Genomic DNA, 22,592 nt, shown 5'->3' on the forward strand with positions numbered 1-22,592 from the left:
AGTCCCTTGAATCTAAAAAGCTACAAATAGCTTCCATAGGCATCGAAAATTATTTAAAAAACTCTTGAGGTGTGAGAATCTCGATAATTCTCTTCTCGAGAGCTCTTTGAAAAGTGTGGAAAACTCGCCTCTCTGTTGTGAATAAGCGGCACAAAGAAGATACGCGTTTCCCTTGTGACAAAATCAATAGATAAAGGAAAAACCACGAAAACAGCTGTTTTAGACATTCCAAATGTAAACAAGGAGAGAGACTAAAAATAGGACTCTCTCTTTAAAGAGCAAGGATTGTCCCAAAGAGAGGAGCTGGCATTTTACGTTTGCCAGAAATCCGAAATCAGTTGTTCGCAGCTCTTCGACATCGGCGGCTCGTGGCACGGAAAAACGCTAAGACCGCGCAAAATTTAACATCGCCCGTCCACACACACACACACACATACAGTCACAAGCGACAGTGTGTTCCATATGTGTAATCAAATCGTTCGGAGCCCCGCCGTTTATATATAGAAAATTTCAACGCACGCAGCTCTGAGGAAAACTAAAATACGAAAATAAATTACGAAAATCGTGGCCACTTTTCACAAGGCGCACCAAAAAAAATGAAATGAATAGTATCGCACTTTCCACGGGCTCGCGTTAATCGCAGTTATTATCGTTATTATTATTCGCATTACGCATACGCCCCGTGTCCCGCTCGGCGTGCTTGTGTGCCTGTGTGCGGTGGAGAGCGAAAAGAAAAGCTCTGCTTGCGTCGCCGTCGACGTTGCGACTCCACCCTAAATTGTATATCAATTTTGAAGTGGTATTTCGTGTTTCTCAAAGTGTACCGCCTGCCTGCTTGACCAGAAACGGGGCCAAATGCCACGATATAGTCCCTACGAACAATACCAGTGAGAATCGAATCGAATCGAAAACAAAAAACACAAGGAAAATGCGAGAAAAATGTTTGGTTTATGCGAAAAGTTGATGACACATTTCGCTGTCATTTTGACCGCATTTTCTCTCTCCCAGCCGCTGTTGTTGTTGCTGATTTGCGGGCCGCATGGCGGCACCTTCCCCACGCCCTTCACCACCCACTGGGCGGAGGCCTCGGCGGCGGATGAAGCGTAAGTCCCCCTCCCTTCTCTCAGGTGGAAATTGGTCAGCAGGATATTTACATTTAAGAGACACGCAAGGATTTTAATTTGTGGACAAAGGGAATGGGGTCTTTGAAACGCAGTCAATTAGGGGGCGTGCCCGCCGCCCTCATCTCGTTGTCACCGTCGCTCGTTAATTTTTTCGTACATTTTATGCTAATTTCGTTGCCTGTCGCGCGGCTTTTTATTCGTCTACACAATATTCCCTGTGGGCATAAAATGGGGCTTTTTTCGACTGCCAGCTATGAATAAGCTTATATTCACGCAACAGCGGGTGAATTCAAAGTGCTTATTTATTTCTAAAAACTTCAAAGTATTCATTTTGAATTTATTTTTTGCTGATTTTAATTTTCATTATTTAGTGGATTACTTACGTTGTAGTTTTTAACATAATTTCACCTCGAGTAAATAATAGTAATCAAACGAAAACTTAACTGAAAGGATAACTATATTTTACTCGGTCATTGATTTTTGAGTAGCCCAAAACTTGAGTTGTTTTAATTCCTGATTTTCATTCAACCAAATTACAAATTCCTGTGAATCAGCTTAAGTTGCTTTCAAGGCAGGAATATGCAAATTATTTGCTACATGTGAATATTGAGATGTGCTGATAAGCTATTAAAACAACCACTAACAATGATTCGTACTTAGTTTGGGTTTCACAAACACAATCACTTTGGCATTTGCATCTCTATAAATTTTAGCTTGTAAAATAAGCAGACTACATGATATTCCAAGCAAAGCTTTTGTGTTAAACTAATAATGCATTGCATGGAAATATGATTTTGCATTGACTAGGGACTTTGGTTAATTAAAACACATGTTCTTGAACACTTCCCACATCAATGGAACAAGAGACGTGGTTAGTTGGTAAAATGAATTTATATTCGTTTCCACACCAAGATATCATATTCCTAATAAGGTATTCCTATGGTCTAAATGGCAATATATTTCGTTGCGTGTTTAAGCGTCTTGTCTTTTGTTTCGAACAATTTCATTTCACTTTGTGCGTCAGCATTTTCACTCATTCTGGCTCTCTAGACTTTTCTCCCCCTGATATTATTTCCCTTGCTAGAGGGTCGCAATTTTTGTTGTGTGCCCCACGTTTTTATGAAGTCACATGAACATTATTTGTCTGACATGCTGACTTTTCGAATGACGCGAAAAGGTACAATCACTGATGCCTATTTACGCTAAATGAATATTTTATGGGGCATTTTGTTTGAGGCCACTAAACAAATGGCCAAAATACCTACAATTAATTAAAGTAAACGGGGACCTAGGGAAAGCAAAATCTGTTCTCTTTTGTTTGCGAACGAAAGCTTACGGCCCTCATGATTAATAAGTTTTAAATAAGCTAGCCAAATATATTTTCAGTGAAAAGTAATATATAACAGAATATACATTTTGAAAAACAGAAAAGATTATAGGTATAGTTATCATTGCGTAAATACGCTAGCAAGTCTAAATGACTAATAAAAAGTAATGCGGTGCACATAAATTATAATAAAGTAAATGTCCAATTAGCGAACTACATCATGGATAGATAAATAATCAAATATTAAAGACCAAAAACCCCATAATAAAATTTCCCCAACCAAATTAGCTCTACTAAATAGCCACAAAATTGCGGCATGAAAAAGAGCAGAGACCGAAAATCGTTTAATGTCCGTTCGCATTACAAAGAATATTTAATGGGGAATCGGGATTTTTGGCGCATTGCAGCCAGTCGAGCTTTAATAGAATATAGCAATTTATGCCCGAGGGAACCGTAATAAAAATTCAATCTTAAACAGAAATTATTGTTCAAATATGCGCGTATTAAATGATTCCAGGGAAAATTTAGTTTGTTGGGACGAGATTTCATTTTCGTTAGCGATCCCATGACCGCTCTGTAAGTGATACATTTTCGCCGAGTGCTTAGGGTTTTCCCATTTTCCGTGGCCGCAGCTAACAAGGGCCATCTAAAACAATGACAAACGAGATACGACATAGCAATATGGGCAAATTAATTGAACAACTCCAGAACGCAATAAAAGCCAGAGAGGAGGCATCGTTCATTTTCAACTACCAACCAGCGGCAAAAACAATTTCACCGAGCGCCGACCGGGCCAAAACACTTGAGAGCGTGCGGGGAATATATATATATATATTGGGGCAAATATCGGGGTGCTTCGGGGCTGGCGGAATAACTGTGTCAAAGGCAACGTCGGCGACAGAAGTGAAATGAAAATGGCCGAAACAGCGCCGCCGGCTGCGTCGGCGACATCAAAAGCCACGTCAAGAGATTTCCCGCACTGAAAAGAGAGATAAAGAGCGGGTAGAAAATAGTGCGGTCATGCGCAGGCAGCAGCACAGAATGCCTTTAAATGTTTATAGTTAATGCCAAACTCTCACGCGAACGGTTGTCAGGCAAATGCAGTTGGCTAAATGAATTATTTACACGTTTTCTAGTATACACTCACATAAAAACTATTAAAAAAAATCACATAAAAATGGGTAAAAATGCATGTATGTATGTGTTTGCTTTTTTTAACCGGGTTATCAAATGTCAAGTGGCCGTTATTAATGCATTTCAAGTCAATGCAATATGGCTTAAAGGGCTTTGACATTTTGCGGGCGAAATGTAAATATTAAGACTTTACAACACTACTGATTACCAAAAAGAAAATCAAATGAAAGTAATGATGATTACCCCTCCATATTACAATTAGTTGTTTCCAAGTCTTCTAACAAAACCTTGTAAATTTGATACAAATACGTTACTTAAATGTTCATATTTTCTAATTAGTGGTAGTTACATTTGTCTTGTGTATAATTCACCTTTCTAATAACTATAAAGTTATTTTAAACGCTTATCTAAACGTTAGCAACCTATATTTTAATTATTTTTTGCTATTCGAATGCATTAACTAATGAAATCGGCCCAAAATCATCCCACATTCTGAAGAGAAAGCCTTTCCTTTAAGAGTAAAAGAAAAGAGAGCGAGAAAAGAGCGAAGGTGCGCGCGCAGGCACTTGTTGATTTCTCAACTCGGAACAGCTGCTCGTGGTGGAACGCCGACTGCGCTGCCAGGAAGACGGCGTTGTCACCGCATTGTGGCCAGGTGCGAGGCGCAAGGAAGGTGCGAACACCACCCACAATCCACCCAACGCCCCTACACACCGCTGGCAAACATGTGCGCTAATTGAATTAGTGGAACTCGGACAGGTGGTTGACACCTCGCTGGCGCACTTTTGACATCGGGACAGTGTTGTTTACTGCTTTGCACTGCGTGGGGATATAACTCACAATAGATTTTAATGGGATTGCATGTTCAATGCCAGAAAGAAAAAACAAGTTGTGTGAAGGGATAACACAACCAATTAAGTACAAAAGTACAATTTCAATGGCTTATTCTTTATTTATGATTTTTATAAAGCCAAAAAGAAGTCCTGTGAAAGTATTGAATGCGACATCATAAAGATCACAGATTGAATTAAGCTAAAATAACTGAATTTATGATATGATAGTTTTTAAAGTTTTGGGTATAATTTTGTTTAAGATAATTTATAATAATATTAATATTTATTTATTACAATTCATTTACCAAATATTTTTCTTATTGCAGCGTCGGCAAGTGGGCAACCCAGTTTGGCGACGAGCTGTTCGCGCTGGCGCAGAAGATCACCAAGTCGCAGGAGATCAAGGAGAAGTACAAGGAGTACAATGCCCGCGTGGAGCTGAAGAACGGCACCGAACTGATTAAGTCGATAACGAAAAATGTGGGCAGAATGCTGGCGAGGAAGATGGACGCGGTGCGCTGCATCCAGGAGCGGGCGGAATACGTGAACGAGAACTTTGAGTTTAATCTCACCTATGCGCTGCAGAACTTCACCTACTTCTCTAGCAAGTATTCGACCTTCAATGGAAACAGTTCCGAGGAGCTGGAACCGAATGAGGCTGAGTTCGCCTGGATGTATCGGAATATGGAGCTGAATCCGGACACACACTTCTACAATACGCCAGTGGACACGGAACACAGTTCGGTGCACGTGCCATCGAATATATGGGATCGGTCGGAGCGCGTTCTGAAGACCATAATGTGGTCCGAGCATCTGGACGAGGTGTTCCGGCAGAATTACCAATCCGATCCGGCCTTGTCTTGGCAGTACTTTGGCTCCGATACGGGAATCCTTCGGCACTATCCGGCTGCCCAATGGACTGATACCAGACCAAATCGGGATGATGCCGACACCTATGATTGCCGCAAGAGGTCTTGGTACATTGAGACAGCCACGTGCTCAAAGGACATTGTCATCCTGCTGGATCATTCGGGTTCAATGACGGGTTTCCGGCATCACGTGGCAAAGTTCACCATTCGCAGCATCCTAGACACTTTCTCCAATAATGATTTCTTCACCATTCTGCGGTACTCGAGTGAGGTGAATGACATAATACCCTGCTTCAATGGAGCCCTCGTCCAGGCGACACCTGAAAACATAGAGGTCTTCAACCAGCAAATCGAACTGTTGGACGATCCCGAAGGATATGCTAATCTCACCTTGGCCTACGAGACGGCCTTCCAACTGCTGCGAAAATACTACGATAGTCGCCATTGTGTCACCAATTCAACGTGCAACCAGGCCATCATGCTGGTCACCGACGGAGTGGCTGGAAATACCACCGAAGTCTTTCAGAAGTACAACTGGGGCAATGGCGAAAATGGAACCTCGCAGATGGACACCCGTGTGTTCACCTATCTGCTGGGCAAGGAGGTCACCAAGGTGCGCGAAATCCAGTGGATGGCCTGCCTCAATCGGGGCTACTACTCGCATGTCCAAACTTTGGATGAGGTCCACGAGGAGGTGCTCAAGTACGTCGATGTCATTGCCACGCCCTTGGTGCTGCAGAACGAACAGCATCCGCCCACCTGGACGCACGCCTTCACCGATAAAACGGTTAGAGTCTGAATACTGAAAATATTTTAATATGTTGAAAATATAAACATTAACAATATTATATTTTTCCATACAGTACGATCCAAAAACTTCCAATGAGAAACGACCTCGCCTAATGATATCCGTGGGAGTGCCCGCCTTTGATCGCTTCTATCGCCACGTGAACAGCACCAATCCGAGGGCACGTTTGTTGGGAGTCGCTGGAACAGACGTGCCCGTGGAAGATATAGACAAGCTGACACTGCCCTACAAGGTGGGATTAAGGACTTTAATTAAAATGTTTAATGCTAATTGGGAATTATTTTCCAGCTGGGTGTTAATGGCTACTCTTTTGTGGTGTCCAACAATGGATATGTTCTGCTTCATCCTGATCTACGACCCATTGGGGTAAGTTGAATGGTATCAAATGGTGTTGATATATATATATATATTGTTTTATTACCCACACCAGACCAATGGAAAGATGAATCCCAACTACAACAGCATCGATTTCACCGAAGTGGAGCACCTGTTCGAGGACCAAAGTCCGCGGGAACCGGGCGAATCTATTCTACACATACGCAACGCCATGGTGCGCCACGAAGCCAATGAGTTCAAGAGCATATCGGTCAAGTATCACTATGACAAGATGCGCCGTGTTTCCGAGGAGAAGCAGGACTACTTCTTTGCCCCGCTGCCCAACACCCCATTCACCTTGGGCATCGTAATGCCCACGGAATATGGCAAAACTTGGATCAAAGTTGGCGAGGAGGTGGACAAGAACAAGCACATGAAGATAAATATATCCGACTTCTTCATCGGCGAAAACTGGAAAGTTCATCCGGATTGGTGGGTGTTAATCTAAATCTGCTTGAGTTTATAAGAACATTAAATATTTTAATAAATGTACAGGGTTTATTGCAAATACCACTATCTGGAGGGTCATGAGTTTAAAACACCTGAGGCGGAGTTGCGCGAGTTTCTGGCCAAGATGCAAAACGATTGGAAGTGGTCAGAGCAGTATGCGGAGGATGAATCCGACTGGGACGACAAAGATGATCGTAAGTGTGCGAAATAATTTGGTACTGACTCAAATAAATGGCTTTTGATTTCAGTGAACTGTGGTCGCAAAACGCTAGGTGATGATGCCTACTATTGCAACAAGGAGCTGGTGAACCTGCTCATCTTCGACGCCAAGGTAACGAATTCCAGCTACGGTGTTTGGCGGTTCGAGAGCGATGAGGAACGGCAGTTGATCGAGCGTTTCGGCGCCGATCTGCGCTTTGTGGCCACCATGAGTGGCCTGACCCGCTGGCAGTTTATCTTCGGAGAGGTTGAGGTGGACACGGATCGGGAATTCGGGGATTACCACACCACGGCCATCGATGAGACCTGGTACAAGAGTGCTATCCTGCAGCATCACGAGGATCGAGCGGAGAGCTTCGTCTACTCGGTGAAGTACTACGATGATCCCATGGAGGACAGCGAGGTCAAGGTCACCGCCTCACATGCCATCTTTCCGAGGGACGGTGGCAAGGAGGCGCCCGCCTGCGTAGTGGGCTTCCAGTTTTCCCACGCCCGCATGTGGGAGCGCTTCTTCAGCATCACCGCAGTGGATCATGTTAGTCGATTCAAATTAAAACTATGTTTTCCAGATTAGTTAAGTTTTTCCTTCTGAATTTTTTAGTGCAACCATTGCTTGCCCATCTGCACTGATGACGACGTGGATTGTGTGGTGATTGACAATAATGCGTACATCGTGATTGGACAGAATATCAACACCACTGGCAAGTTCTTTGGCGAGTTCCACGGCGATGTCATGACTGCGATGGTGGAAAGGGGCATCTTCCTCAGCATAGAGGTGTACGATTACCAGGAGCAATGCAAGGAGGAACCAAAGGCGGGTAGCGATGGACACGGTCTGCTGCATGTAAGTCCTGCCAATTTGAGTTTAATCATATATTAAATATATATATTTTCGATCCAGCCTCTTCGATTGTTAAGCCTCGGCTGGAAGTATTTAGTAGGCCGACTCTTCTTTGAATACCAGAGGATTCAATGGTGGGCTGATGGAGCGCCGTGTAAGTGCTAGATTCTTTCAACAACATGTAGAGCAATATCCTTATATCCTGTAATCTCATTTGATTCTTCTTTCAGTTATGGAATACACAGATGAGATTGAAGACGAGTACGTGGCCGTCGGTGATGGAGGAAAGTCTTCGGCTTCGAAGCCAAAAGATGATAGCGACGACGAAAACGCCATGTTCGATGAACCCGAACCCGATCCCATCTATAAGGCGTGTGACAAGCGATCCACTCTTTATGCACTGCAGCCATCTGCCCTCGTGGGCATCAATGACTTTGTGGAGGCGCCATCAACTCGACCCTTCTTGGTCAAGAAGATCCCGAACTCCAATCTGGTGCTGGTGGTGGTCAATGTCCTGATGCCGTCTCGTAGCGTTCGCCTGACCACCGAACCCCAGCGGATGGAATACGATAAGGAATTCCCCTGCTATAAGCTAAACATGAGCTTCTACGAACGGCGGCGCATCGAAGAGTGTTATACGGTACACGAAGATGTAAGTATTTTAATGTGACCACGTCCTTCCATTCGTCCTTCCGTCCGTCCGTATAAAGGTTGAGCTTTCGGGAACTAAAGAGATATCGCAAGTCTCACTATCTATAGCACCCACAATCCGCTTTCATTTCTGTCTTATGATTAAACTAGCTCATGTGATTAAGATTTTCAATTAAATACTATTATTTACTTTTTATTTAGGAGGAACTGTACACCTATTGCGGCAATGCCTCGCGGCTGGTTTTGACGCTTCAGCTAATGCCGCTGACCATAATTTTAGTGTTTTACCTGACGCACAGCTTTATGCGTTAGGTACAATGTACACAGAACTATACATTATACAACTATTATGTACTATACGCGACTACGATCGGTTTGTTGTTTGTACATATACATATATATAAATATATTTTTTGTTTTCTATAGATCGTAAACTATGCCGTAGTCCAATACTTTGTCGAATGTTTAACAACAGCGCAAAACAAACAAAAACTGGCACAATCTTCGGTACTAAAACCACTATAAGCAAGAACAATTTCAACTTTTAGACTTACAAACTGCGCCAAAAATTATGAAACTGGGTCTTACTTTATTTTAAAAATGTAGTGAACGATGGAGGCCGCTGTAAGCAGAGGAGACAACTTAAAGACCAACGATTTCACACGATGAGTTTCCTTGTTCCAAGCTGCTCCTTCAACAGTTTCTTAGAATCTTAATGAACGCAATGTTTTTTTATATATACAATACCTAACGCCTATAGAAAAAGAACCCACGTTTCAAGGACTATTTTGATAGATTAATATGGTGCAACCAATGCCAAATATTAAATGAATAAATTAGCAAAAAATTAGTAAATGCGAACAAAAATAATTCGAATGACAATTATTTTTGTAATTTTATAAAACTTAGTTGATTTTGTACAACAATAAAAACGTATAAATATTATAATACACGTAAAATGGTGGAGAAGCAAAAAAAATACACAAAACACCTACTTTTGTTAGGAATATTCGCGATTTCTCAAAGCCGAATAGAATAAATATGGTTTTCGTTTTTGAACGCAGCCTAAAACGGTTTACAATAGATAATATTTAATGTTAATGCGGCGAACATTTTTCATATGTTTTCCAAAGGTTTTGTAAAGTGTACTTTATTGAATGTAATGTTTTTAAAACGGCAAGTTAACGCACAGATTTGTAAAACCACGCATAGGACCACCTGTAAAGTATGCAATACTTATTTAATACTGAGTTCGAAAACCCCATCTATAATTTACAGCGCTCTTCAGGCCTTACACTAAGTCGAAAGTCTTTAGCAAGATTTACACGGAAGATGGAAGGGGAAACCAAACCTTAAATGAATACCAACCTAATTGCCTTTGTATCGTATTTCGAATGTGGAAACAATTTATGAACTTTATGAATTTATGCCTAGAAACCTAAAACAAAATATGTAATATTATGATGAAGACAATTTAAATTAAGATTATTTTCAAGGAAATGAAATCAAAAGAAGACGGAGTTTTTAAAGGTGAGCTAAGATGCTGAGATGAATGGCAAAATGAAATGAAAACAGTTAACTATTAAATGTAATTTTTTAAACAAACTGAATTACTAATACAACCTTTATTTTTTGGAGTGTTTAAACGTTGTAAAATGTATAAAAAATATGACATAACAAAATCTAGTTATAATGGTATACGTGGATTTGCTGCAAGTTCATCATCAAGTTAATGTTCATCTCTATGAGTTATAGGCTCTTTTTAATCACATTTTATTAAATTTCGACACGTATACACAATGTATATGACATGTCCACTAATAATAAGAAACGATAAACATTTTAAATTTCCTTAGCAAAATAAATGAACTAATCGTCGACAAATATTTAAATGATTTTCATTTGTTATGGATTTTAAAAGGGTAAGTATAATTTTATATTTATACCTTAAGCAACCCTCTTAAATTCCTCACAACCCTTCTATCTTAAGCAATTGACTTTACAGTTATTAGTGAAAAAAGTTTTCGAGCAGAAAATCGGCGGAAAATTAACACAAATTTAATTATCAACGGTCGTTGTTTTCTTTTCTTTATATAGTATCTGAAATATTACGGTTTGTTTACTCAATTGCCAGAGAAATTTTAACAATGTACTCTATTCGTTTAAAGACTTTATTATTATGTGTGTTCTTAAAAATAATTAAAGCAAGCGTAAGGAAAAATGTACAATTGTAAATTATAAATTAAAAAGTTCCTTTACAGTTAAGTGATATTGACACTGGAAATGTGCACCAGCAACACAACAAAGATTCATTTCCGAATCCATACTCTAATGGAAGATATTATATATCGAATCAAGGAAACAAAATTAATTATATTTCTCCAAATCAACATGGAAGAATGTTTATGCATCAAAGAGACAAGCTTCCATTTCAACATGATGAACATGATCGACACGTTTTCAAAGATCAACAACTAAATTATTTAGCATCCGTCATCCAAAAAAGGAACCCTGTGGATGAGGATCCACCAAATCCACCGCAACGACTTAAATTTTTGCAGGAATTTCCTGTTTCATCATCAAACGGGTATCTTGACGATATAAAATATACAAAAGGAAGCCACGATTCACCCAAATATATTAAAACCTTTCATACCGAAAGGTATGATTACAAACAGAACAGTGATTCACACGAATTGGAAAATATCATTTCAGAAAAGAATTTGCAAGATTCTAAAACAGTATCCCAAAAATATCGTGCACCGCAACCAACCAATATGCATTCGTTACGAATTCCTGAAGCAACCGAATCTCATTATAATGACGAAGAATTACAGAATATGAAAGATTTACGTAAAGAACTACAGCGAAAATATCGATCTGGATCTGGACAGGATAAGCCAGGAGCAGAAAAGGTACGCGAAACTGCATCCCAACTGATCCTACAGTGGGCGGAAAATCAGCGCAGTTTATTAGATTCCTTCGTAAAGGCGATCACCGATGTATTGAAAGGTCATGATCCTAATACCAATAGAAATATGACCCCTCGAGATATAATACTTTTAAAAGATATGCTTACGCAATTACTTGAATTAGTAATTCAATTGAGGGAAGGTAGCACCAGCATACGTACTAAGACAGTATTAAAGAAGTGGATAGAGACCCAAAAATCACTAATTGATTCATTTTCGCAAGCTATTCAAAATACAAATCAAAATGTGGACAACAGTGCCAATGTAAATGAGGTCATGGAGAATTTGAATAAAAACCTGGAGGAACTGGTGATTTTGTTAAACGATAAGGAAAGTTTCTCAGCAACAGAAAGTAGTAGTTCCCAACAAACAACTAGTTCTTATTCAGCCACTACTTTCTATCCAACATCAAGCACTTTTGGCTCAACTCATCCTGTTGTAGAAGAAAATATCAATCAAATTAATATAATGGGAAATTTGATAAAGGGACTAAGAAATATTATATTTCAAATGGATAAAACAAGTAAAACATCAAGTTCTACTTCTTATACCACAACGGTAAGCACCTTTACTCATCCGAGTACATCCACTTATTTGAACGCGGAAGTCACTACTTCTTATCCAACTACAAGCACCTATGAAGTTACAAATCTAATAACAGATGAAAGTAAATTTAAGGACATGTTTAATTTGATTAAAGGTATAGAAGAGCTGATCAGTCAATATAATGGCAAACATAAATTTACAAGTACCACCAGAGAGCCAACGACGACCACTCATTCCTCAGCTGGTGATATTACCTCCCATCCCTTTATAACCACTACGCCGAAAACAGTGACTATTAATTCCCAATCATCTACTTCTAGTCATTCAACAACTGAGAGTTCGCCTAGTCATCCAACAACAAACAACTATGAAGTCACTACTCATGTTGTTAATCAGGATAACCATAAATTTAAGGTTATGGAAAATTTGATCAAAGAACTTAAAGGATTGATCAATCAATTCAGTGACACAAAAAATATTACGAGTACCACCCATTCAACAGGAGACAGCAAAAGTTTCCAGTCACCAGCTACCACATCATCAACAGAAGGATCTTCTTCCCATCCAGTTTCATCCACCAAGTCGACAACATCGACGACGAACTCGCAATCAACTATTTCTTATCATTTGCCAACAGAGAGTACGAGTTCTCAGCTTAATACTACTCTTTCAACAACAGGAACCACTACTCCCTATCTAACTACAAACACAGATGACTTTAAAGACCAGATTAATGGCGATGATTCTAAAAGTCTGAAACATTTAATTAAGATACTTTCAGACCTGGTCTATTCATTAAATGATAAAAATAATATAAAAAGTACCAGCCAGTTAACAACAGAGAGCACATTTAATAGTTCAATTATTACCACCAACTCAACTACTATTGCCTCATCAACTTTTTCAACAACAGAGAGTACAGCCATCCATTCAAATAATACACAAATATCGGACACCACACGGTTAACTGAAGAGAACACATCTTCTCAATTCACCGCAACCAATACAAGAATAATGATCACTGATTCCCAATCTACTACTCCTTACCTTTCAACAACAGAAAGCTCGGTTTCCCAATTTACCGATGAGAAAAATATAAATAGTAGTACACAAATCACGGGAGAGAACACTAATCCAATTATATTCAACAATTCAACAACTATGGCCCCTAATATTCATTTTACTACGTATATAAAGTCAACAACAGAAAACCCAGCATCCCATCTTAACCTTTCAACAACAGAGGGTTCCCCAACCATATCTCACTCAATTACCCCTAGCCAAACAAGTTCGCTTAGTTCATATAAAGACAAAATCAAAAACATTGTTGAACTTTTAAAAAAATTACGTAAAATCCAGAAGTCTTTAGCCGACAAGTCGAAGGGGCAACTTTCACCAACGCTCATATCGAGAGTAAAAGCCGTACTAAAGCAAATCGTCGCGGGCAATATTGATTCAGTAAACGGCGATTCAGCTGAGTTAGAAATTCTTCTTTCCACAACAGTCAATCCCAATGAAGATACTACCGACTTGACGATGGAAAAATTGTTAAAGCTATTCGATGATTTTGAAATGTTGTACAACGTATTGTTGGATGGTAGTACTACGCAATCCACAACACAGAACAACACAATTTTTTCAACGACATACAGTACAATTTTTTCTACCACCCAAACCATATCAACAACTTCACCAACACAGAATGCCCTAACAAGTTCCAAACCAAATACTTCAACAACAGAACACTCTTCTACTAATAATTTAAGGAGTGATGTATCAAATAATCTTCAGCCAATTGTAGACGCAATTCAGCAATTAAAGATGGCATTATATCATGACTTCTATGCTTTTAAAAAATCTCAAGAGGAAAGGTATTTTTATAGTGCACATATTTAAAAAAAAATATATATATTATTTATGTTTTTTTAGAATGGAAAAAATTCTTATACTTCTTAGTGGCAAACCAATAGATCGGCGGACAAAACCTATTGCTAAGCCGAGAACCATACGAAAGGAAGGAAGCCGGGAAATACAAAAAAGAAACGGCGATATAAAAGAGCAGAAAATGTAAGCATTAATAAATGACGCATTCATAATATAAGAATTATATAGAATTTCCGTATTCTATAGTAGACACCACAACGAAGACAAATTTATTAAAAACCGAAAAAATGTAAATCAATATAGACACATCCCTAAATCGATTTTAAATTCTGCAAGATCGAAAATTAATAAGTTCCCAATAAAACTATCTGATATTAAAGTAAATGGAGGACTAAAACAGTTGCCTTCCAAACGTAAAACTAATGAAGAAGTTTCTGCAATGCATGAGAGTTTCCCGGAACCTTTACCAATACTGCCACATAAGTAAGGCTTTTATCAACACTTTAATGTTAAATAATGTATATACGCGATTTCATTTTACAGAGAGTCCTATGAATTACCAATTATCGGCTTCCTTCCGTTTGGTCAATAATTAAAAAAAAATCTTTGAAAGAAAATAGAATAAAAATAAATATGTAAGTGCAGTTTTTTGATTTTGATCTAAATTTTTGGTAGGACATCGAAAAAAATTTATTTGGTCGAAATATTTTTGGTGAAACTATTTCCAAAACCTTTTAGTTGTCAGGAATTCGTACTCCTTTCCGATTTCCAGCAGAAGATCATCAGTCCATCGAATAGAGGAACCTTCGAATTTAGCCAATTTAGATGATACCAAATAAATATCAAACCCATTCCACATTTGATTGCTTTCTTTATCAAAAAAAAAAGTATGAACTGTATAAAATAGATTGTCTAATTTACAGGGATTAACAAAATTCATTGGTTAATTTTAATATAGATCATTTTTATTTTCTTGTAATGACTAACATTTTAAAAAATTACAATTCAATATTTTGGATAAATTATTTATAAGCATTAAATTTGTTTTTATTTTCGGCTTGTGTTTTTCGTCTCCATTTCACACAATATAATTTGTTAATTTGTTGTTTACAATAAGGTTTAATTTTTTTTTGCATGTTCATTTTCTCAATTTTTGTTTTATTTTTTCTTGCTGCTTGTTTGAAATAGTTCTTTAAACTGCTTGTTTACTGCTTGCAATTCTTGAGTTTGAATGTATGTAGTCATTAATGTAAAACTTTGTAGTTCTATAATACATATATATATTTAATTATATGTATAGTTATATATATCTGTGTATCACACATACACACATGGAACTCATGCATATACGTGAGAGGCTGATTGGTATTGTAGTGTCAAATAAGCAAGGTGTTTAGCATATAAAAAAGAAGGCTCTAATATAAATAAATGTATTTTTACTATTGAAAGTTTAAAATCAAATAAGTTTTCAGATATATGCCTTCACCCATCGATAGCTAAAAGTGGCCGCATTGAAAAGAAGATAATCAACAAAATATAAATAATGCAGATTTTTGAGGGCTGAAATTCAAACTAATATGCGATTAAGTACATTTTTCCGTTTTAGAATATAGATGTTAAGTTTTATCCTTTCCGTGCACCGTTCTTTTACTTAGATCCCGAAAACTTTGTTTATTTATGTGCTTTGATTGCTGTTGTTAGATTTTATATTTAAACATGTTGTTTATTTTTCAACTACTTCGACAAGCCCTCTACAACCATTTAATGGGGTATTCGGGCCGTTCGTAATGAAATATATGCGTATAAGTCTGTTTATATATGCTGTAGGTACAAAATCAAATTTTTTTTAGCTCGCTGTGGTGTGGCTGAATCCAATTGTAAAATAACAATAAATTACATTAATTAATACATACAAATTACACAACTGTTGCCAATACATTTCAATTTGAGATTTGAGGTTTAGTAATAACTGGGGCTGTAACTCAATTTCTCCGTCCATATTTTTGGGCTCTCTGTGGTACATGGTTAGTTCAATTTTTCGGATTGCTGCCTATCAATTCATATTTGTGTACGCGCTTTTCTATCCGCTTGCATTTTTTTTTTGTTTTTGAAAAAATGAACACTTTTTGTCTGGTGGGAATATACATATGGTGTTGGAAATCTATTGCACAGAACATGAATTCTTATGACCATTTTTGTGCTTTAGTCTCGCCTTTGGCTTGTATTTTTCCAAAAAGGACAGCTGCTTGGCATTAATGGCTCCACGTCGTTTACTAAAATAAATTGAATGTTAATTTAATTTTTCTTCTTGTCGGCTGGTTATCAAACACTTACTCTCTAATCATTTCCACTGCTGCCTCATATTTTAAGCCCAATTCAATCAGTGCCAAGGCAACAAGGACAGGAGCTCGTCCCAGACCAGCCACACAATGAACGGCAACGCAAGCCTCCGGATTTTGTTGATATCTGTAAGGTACAATTACAAGTTATAGAGTTGATTGCAAAACAAATACAAAGGCTTACTTTAATTATTAAATTGCTTTGATTTTGGTCTAAGCCTATAACTCTAGGTCTACGCTTACCGACAAGTTTCATTATCAAGAAATGCAGTATTATTATAAATTGCTGATGCTGCCTCGCCAGTATCATTGAGATTATCTGTGCCTGTTAGGGGAATTGTATCTGTGTCCCGACCTGTTGCTGCGGATAAACTGGCTCTGGTTGCTGAAGTTCTTATTGCAGTTGCAGTTGCTGTTGTTGGTGGAACTGTTTTTGGTATGTGTCTGAGCGAGAATCGCTTATGTTTGTAGTAGGATAGTGTGGCGCTTGTGGACTTTCTAAAACTAGGGCACAGCAGCAGCGGTATCATAAAATAGCACACGAAACGAATCATATAGGAAGGTAAGGTAAGTTCTCGTTGATCAAGTTTGGTAGCTTACAGGTAGTACAAGTTGTTGATGGAGTGTGGAATTCGAAATTTACAAAACGAAAACGTTGAGAGAAGTATGAAGGAAGGAATGTGCAGATTTTAGTTAGCCAAATTCTATACAGCAACTTATAACTGATGAACATTGGAAATCATACTAAGCTAGCAGCTAAGGCGATAGAGGGGACTACAAGCGGGGTTCTGTACAACTTCAAAATGTTCTTCTTTAATTTGTGTGGAATTTTTAAACAGCTCATTGGATATGTGGCTAGCGCAGCTTTTAGATATTTGTCTTTGGCTTTTTTATTCTTTGAATTTAGTAATATTTGATTATCTTTAGATTGAGTGGCACAAAGCAACAAATAATACTGAATAAATTGATAAAAATCACTTGAGGTTTATTTTTTGTAGACGCGTTTAGTTCGATTGTGGTTTATGATAGCTCAGAAATTATGTTAAATAAAATAATTCAATATTGCAAATACATATGTCTTAAATAAGAACTATTTGAACTGGTGGTTTATCAATCTAATTCGCTTAAAAATAAATGAAAATATCTTTACAGTGTAGTTATAATAATGTTGTTACTATTTATATTCAATGTTAAAACTAACTAAAATCAAATAAATAATGACTAATTTTATTAGATCTTCAGTTTGAATGTGAAACCAAAAAAATACGCTCCATGTCATAAATGACATAATTAATAAAATAACAATTATCTACTGCAAGAGCGCTGTTATTGTACTCACTTATCCTTTAAGACCTCAAACCACTCGTCAACGACTTGCTGAGGCGGGAAGGTGCCGTCCTCAAAAGCCAGGTCCTTGACAGTAATGCCTTGTGTCTCGAGCTCGTCGGTATTATAGCTGGGTTCGCACACGCGCACCACAGTGTTGACATTGTTCTTCTTTAGCTCCTACAAGAACGATAGGGAAATTAATGGGTTGTGGCTAAGGCTGAGATGATTAAGGGACTTACCATAATGTAGTGATTAATGGTTATGTCTGATGGTCGATCGGTGATTAGGAACTTCATGCCCTTGTACTCAATTAGAGCGGGGGCTGGGCGCAGATCTTTTTGACGCATGGTGATGCTCATAAACAATTACAAAAGCTGTTCTGAAGGACTTAATCTGGCTCGTGTGCACTTAAGTATAGTCTGTTACTTGCTTACAATCTTGAGGTGTGGTTTTTGTTTCGTTTTCACAAAGATTTGATTGGTTTCTTTTAACGGAAGTAGTTTGATTTCTAGATTAAAAATTCAGCGTGTTAGAGGCTTACAATTGAATCTTGTTTAGGCTAGAGTTATGTATAAAAAATAAATATAAATATAATTAACTCTTTTCGTATCGTATCTTAAATGTTTTACACCAAAACACAAACTTAGATTAAGTATCGTTTAAGTAAAATTAGTTCTTTTTTTCAATTAAGTACAATTATGGATTTTTCTGCTATCACAAAGAAAATCAATCAATTTTCTTTGACTGAAAAAAGGGTTCCCTGTTAAGTGTCACACGTATTTTAAGCTAACAAAAATGATTTGGGCTCAGTTCCCGTTTTGTTTTCGAAAATATTACAACTTTTTCAAGGTTTCGTTGTTAAAAATTTAAATATTTCCTTGCTGTGATATGATCTGTGATCACCGCGATGCTTTGAATTTAGTATTCCTCTTTCTCTCCCATAGATCGACAGTCTTGGGCTAATTGATGCCGCTGCTGTCGCTACTTCAGCTGATCCGTTGACGGTATTATTCCGATGGTATCCACACCACTTATCGATGTCGACTCCCGAAGAGATGACTGTGTTTACTCAGGCTATCTCCGCCTTTTTGTAGGATTGCTTACCTGCAAAGAGTGAGACTAAAATGAGTTCAATTCCAGACAAATCTGGTGCAAGTCGGTTTGAGCTTCTTTCTAGCGACTCCCATTGTTCAATTAATTGAGAACAATTCGTGGGAAACTAAAAAACAATTTAGCTCAATTACACGCAATGAAATAATTGAGACTTTCGCCATTTTGTCTCGCACGACACTCTCTTATCCGCGATGTTCTTCGGGGCGGGTCAAGCCGTCAATTGTCCAGAAAGGTCACAGTGCTTTGTTCACTGTAAGTCAAGTGACCTTTCCATCGCCACGCAGTGTACCACCGCCCGTGCCACTTGAGCTAATTAATTAAGCAAGAGGACCATATACCCTGCAAAAATAATCCATACTCACTTTTTATTTGTGCTGTGCCTGGCAGTATTCTGCACTGTCTAGATGAAACTCCATAGATGTGGGAACAGGTCTAACCAACTGCAAAAAGAAATCAAAAGTTGAGACAACATTCGGTAGCACATTTAAATTAAATTAAAATGGCTGGAAAATATATTTGTAAGAATTTATTTGACCACCATGAATGTTTGAAAACATTAGCAACTAAAAGCTTTTAGGGGAAATAAATTGTATACAAAAAAAATTGATTTGCAAAGTGACATATAAATTCTAAATCTAATAAATAAACAAAAATAAAACTGGTGTATTACAATCAAAATCATTCAAGGGTTAGGGCTCACGTTGTATATAATATACATACATTATACAATTTTGAAGGTACCATAAACATACAAAAATCGCTAGTGGAATAAAATTAATTTCAACATTTTTAAGATTTACCAACTTTTGCAATAATTAATTAGCAACCCAAATAGCCAATTTAAAAATAATAAAATAAAACCGCCTTTATCAACTGAAATTTATCTGCGAAAACAAGAGAACATACGCAAGAAAAATCTTTGAAGTGGATTTTAAATGTATTGGTCGCCTGCTGTCTGAAAAAATATTAAAAATATTCCCTAAAAGTGATCCAAGATAATGTCTGCTCATTTCCACGACCAGTTTACATTATTTATATTCCGTTGATGATCGTGAAAAGCATATGTATAAAATGAGTTCACAAATATAAAGACCGAAGCAGAACAATGATTGTATAATATGTATTTCGCATATATACGTGTATATACACACAAACGCGATAACTCTTTAAGCAAATATTCCATTTTCTATGGCCCCAGTGCGACCTGTGTTTATTTTTGCACTTTTGCCTAAAGTAGGCGAATATTTCTCTCGAAAATTGGCCAATTCCTTCTGGTAAAGGCATTTCGATTATGGTATGTATTTGGAGAATCCATTGTGGAATAGCGAGTGATATTGAAACGCGTGAAACTAATTAAGAAGCGGGTGCAAAAAAAAACAACAAAACATATAAAAGGAACACTTTGTTGATAGAACAGAAAACTTTCACTTCTTCTCGGAATGCACCTAGTATATACCAGTACATTCTAGATTTGTCAGTGTGTGTGTGTGTTTACCGCATGACACGTTAAGCAACAACACTTTTTGTTGATGCTATATTTCTCAGTCGGTTTTTACTTGTGACTTATGCAATGTATTTTTTGTTTTGCGTCTTGGCGAAATTGAAAAGTCACACAGGCAAGTATATATGTAAATATCTATACGTACATAGGTATTTCCCTGTGCATTTAAGCAAATACAGTGATTAGTTACTGATTACGACGGAGCTTGTAACGCGTTGATATGGACTCTCGATTAGATATCGACAGGTGTTTGCCGGAAGACACTAATCGATTTTATCCGCGGATCGTAAAGCTTTCTCTCCTATCAGTTAATTAGAAACTACTGAGGATTGGTCCTCCACATCCAGATTTGCCAGCGGATAAATTGTATTTACCTATCGTTAATCGCCCGTTATGCGGCGAGATAGTATCTCGATTAAATATCGACAAGTGTCGATTCTGAGACGTTGATCGATTACGATTACCACACTAAGTAGACGCGTATTGCTGCGCGATGAGCACTCTCTCATGTTTTGCTATCGACTGGCGATTGTCAACTCTTCGCCACCCATTTTACGCCACGGAAACGGCCGCTCCGTCCGGCAGTAAGTCTCCATTGCCGGGCAGAGCGGAGAGCGGAGAGAGTCGTGACGCACATCTCTCCAATCGCTCACGCAGAGAGGTTTGCTTTCTGCCCCACCACCCCCCACTACTTCGACAAAAAATTATCTTACAGTCTGGTGCATATTTAAAGCACTTTAAAAGGTCTGTTGTGCAAAAACAATAGAGGCAGGAAAAATAGAAACAATTTGCTTGGTTAGTTTTAATTTTCTACTGTTAAATAAAAATAGCTGAGTTCAATGGACCGTGAAAAGGCGATTTAATGCTTACTAAATACATGTTACATTTTAAAGTATTTTATTCGCTACATTGATGATTTCGTTCTGGTATAAGTAGTTCTGATGAAAAAGCACGAGTGTATTAATTTTAAAATGTTATGTGGTTTAATTTTAGAAGCTATACAAAAGAGATATTTCGTGTTCTGTCATTTTTAAATATAGATCTTACAATTTTCTTTTCGACTTCGTCTGTGAAATAAGTTTCAAAAATAAACTTTACTATAATTAAAAAAAATATTGACATTACCTAACAAACTCTTATATTCATGACCAATACAAATTATATTGCGTTAATGGCTTGGTATTTCAAATGCATATGGACATAAAATCCGTAGGATATTCAAATATCTATGTGGAAACGCTTGTTAATTCGGGGAATAAATAAATGATTGATAAGATCTTTAACATATAAAGGTTTTTTCCCGTCTAGCTACCTGACTTTGAAAGTACAAACACAGCTAAGGAAAGTTTCGCAGGCAGATTATAACTTTTACGGGATGCCAAGGTTAGTCGTTATTTAAGGGCAATAAACAAAGCTAAATGCGGTTTATAATATGCACAGTTAATGAAGGCTACGCCGCACACAAACGTGTAACTTAATATGAAATTAGTCTTACATTTAAACCAGTTGATTATAATCGAGATGTAGGCAAATGGCATGACGACACTAATACCAAATTGTGGCTTTATTGTTACTTGTTATATACAAAGATACATTGGTACATACAGTATATGTTCCACTTGAATGCTCCTCGCTACATACACAGATTTTCAAATGCATTTTCCAATCTGGTAATACATCTTAATGTCTTTAAACGTTGTTTTTAATGCAATCAAACTTTTGCTTCAAATCAACATAAAGATATTCGTGCAATTAGGCAAAACTTCCTAACACACTATTGTATCTTTGCCAAAAGATTCTTTTTGTTCTCTTCTCCCCTCTGCGAGGTAGCAGATGGTGTCGTCTGAGCGGAAAGTTGATTGGACTTTCCCGAATCAGGAGCAGACGACTTAGACCGAGGGCCAGACAAGAGGAAACAAAGAACAAGGAACCGATGAAATCTGAAGGTAAGAAAGAAAACCCAACACCGTTGTGTCTGAGTTTGGATTCGGGGTTCAAAGTACTTCGATTCCAGTTCCCTGTTTTGTTTGTCCCCATTCAGTTTTTGTTTAGACTTCGACTGCAATCCTGGCAAACAAGATCGGCCGAAAAATTACTGAGTTGCAAAAAAAAAACAGTAGTAAAAGGTTGTAAACAAATTGAAAATGACTAACGGACGGGAAATGTGATGAGGGTAGCTGCCACTCAAGCCTCAGCTTACTAAGCTAAAGTCTGTCCACGGGTGTCAATAAAATCGGAGACGTGCCGAAAAAAGCCAGACATAACGCAGACACTAAG

General features: G+C 37.8%; 4 protein-coding genes across 6 annotated transcripts; 2 read left to right on the forward strand and 2 right to left on the reverse strand.

Moving 5' to 3' along the window:
* Positions 1 to 326: 326 nt before the first annotated feature.
* On the forward strand, positions 327 to 10,517 carry LOC6732488 (voltage-dependent calcium channel subunit alpha-2/delta-3). Of its 2 annotated transcripts, XR_005545087.2 has the most exons (12): positions 327 to 1,103; positions 4,745 to 6,074; positions 6,151 to 6,327; positions 6,384 to 6,461; positions 6,526 to 6,902; positions 6,966 to 7,114; positions 7,169 to 7,674; positions 7,741 to 7,983; positions 8,041 to 8,134; positions 8,211 to 8,632; positions 8,833 to 9,004; positions 9,058 to 10,517. XR_005545087.2 is itself a non-coding variant. In XM_039298481.2 (11 exons), exons 1-11 carry the CDS (start codon positions 940 to 942, stop codon positions 8,941 to 8,943), a joined length of 3,651 nt encoding a protein of 1,216 aa, XP_039154415.1. In that variant the 5' UTR covers positions 327 to 939; the 3' UTR covers positions 8,944 to 10,517. The 2 variants fall into 2 exon arrangements, 1 of the variants encoding a protein (XP_039154415.1); XM_039298481.2 differs by having other exon boundaries at positions 8,833 to 10,517.
* A 507-nt stretch (positions 10,518 to 11,024) lies between these two features.
* Positions 11,025 to 14,520, forward strand: LOC27206696 (serine-rich adhesin for platelets). The gene is made up of 3 exons (XM_016182502.3): positions 11,025 to 14,020; positions 14,079 to 14,216; positions 14,280 to 14,520. The coding sequence occupies exons 1-3, from the start codon at positions 11,031 to 11,033 to the stop codon at positions 14,518 to 14,520; spliced, it is 3,369 nt and encodes a 1,122-aa protein (XP_016025144.2). The 5' UTR covers positions 11,025 to 11,030.
* A 573-nt stretch (positions 14,521 to 15,093) lies between these two features.
* On the reverse strand, positions 15,094 to 18,143 carry LOC6732489 (protein tyrosine phosphatase type IVA 1). The gene is made up of 4 exons (XM_039298482.2): positions 17,941 to 18,143; positions 17,712 to 17,878; positions 16,368 to 16,499; positions 15,094 to 16,306 (listed from the first exon to the last, which is right to left on the reverse strand). Exons 1-4 carry the CDS (start codon positions 18,058 to 18,060, stop codon positions 16,195 to 16,197), a joined length of 531 nt encoding a protein of 176 aa, XP_039154416.1. The 5' UTR covers positions 18,061 to 18,143; the 3' UTR covers positions 15,094 to 16,194.
* A 249-nt stretch (positions 18,144 to 18,392) lies between these two features.
* Positions 18,393 to 20,863, reverse strand: LOC120285820. 2 transcript variants are annotated; one of them, XR_006542197.1, is made up of 3 exons: positions 20,690 to 20,863; positions 19,177 to 19,254; positions 18,393 to 18,805 (listed from the first exon to the last, which is right to left on the reverse strand). XR_006542197.1 is itself a non-coding variant. In XM_044923917.1 (2 exons), exon 1 carries the CDS (start codon positions 20,822 to 20,824, stop codon positions 20,696 to 20,698), a length of 129 nt encoding a protein of 42 aa, XP_044779852.1. In that variant the 5' UTR covers positions 20,825 to 20,863; the 3' UTR covers positions 19,176 to 19,254; positions 20,690 to 20,695. The 2 variants fall into 2 exon arrangements, 1 of the variants encoding a protein (XP_044779852.1); XM_044923917.1 differs by lacking the exon at positions 18,393 to 18,805 and having other exon boundaries at positions 19,176 to 19,254.
* Positions 20,864 to 22,592: the final 1,729 nt, after the last annotated feature.

Source organism: Drosophila simulans, chromosome 2L, assembly GCF_016746395.2.
Source record: "Drosophila simulans strain w501 chromosome 2L, Prin_Dsim_3.1, whole genome shotgun sequence".
Classification (NCBI taxonomy): Eukaryota; Metazoa; Arthropoda; class Insecta; order Diptera; family Drosophilidae; genus Drosophila; species Drosophila simulans.

Excerpts from the sequence above, each read along its gene's own strand:
- LOC6732488 (XM_039298481.2), top strand. The coding sequence starts at position 940 with ATGTTTGGTTTATGCGAAAAGTTGATGACACATTTCGCTGTCATTTTG. Across the intron at positions 6,462-6,525 it reads CTGATCTACGACCCATTGGG|ACCAATGGAAAGATGAATCC; the intron begins GTAAGTTGAATG and ends TACCCACACCAG. Across the intron at positions 8,633-8,832 it reads GTTATACGGTACACGAAGAT|GAGGAACTGTACACCTATTG; the intron begins GTAAGTATTTTA and ends CTTTTTATTTAG.
- LOC27206696 (XM_016182502.3), top strand. The coding sequence starts at position 11,031 with ATGTTTATGCATCAAAGAGACAAGCTTCCATTTCAACATGATGAACAT. Across the intron at positions 14,021-14,078 it reads AAAAAATCTCAAGAGGAAAG|AATGGAAAAAATTCTTATAC; the intron begins GTATTTTTATAG and ends ATGTTTTTTTAG. Across the intron at positions 14,217-14,279 it reads GATATAAAAGAGCAGAAAAT|TAGACACCACAACGAAGACA; the intron begins GTAAGCATTAAT and ends CGTATTCTATAG.
- LOC6732489 (XM_039298482.2), bottom strand. The coding sequence starts at position 18,060 with ATGAGCATCACCATGCGTCAAAAAGATCTGCGCCCAGCCCCCGCTCTA. Across the intron at positions 17,879-17,940 it reads CCATTAATCACTACATTATG|GAGCTAAAGAAGAACAATGT; the intron begins GTAAGTCCCTTA and ends TCGTTCTTGTAG. Across the intron at positions 16,307-16,367 it reads GCAGTGGAAATGATTAGAGA|TAAACGACGTGGAGCCATTA; the intron begins GTAAGTGTTTGA and ends AATTTATTTTAG.
- LOC120285820 (XM_044923917.1), bottom strand. The coding sequence starts at position 20,824 with ATGAGAGAGTGCTCATCGCGCAGCAATACGCGTCTACTTAGTGTGGTA.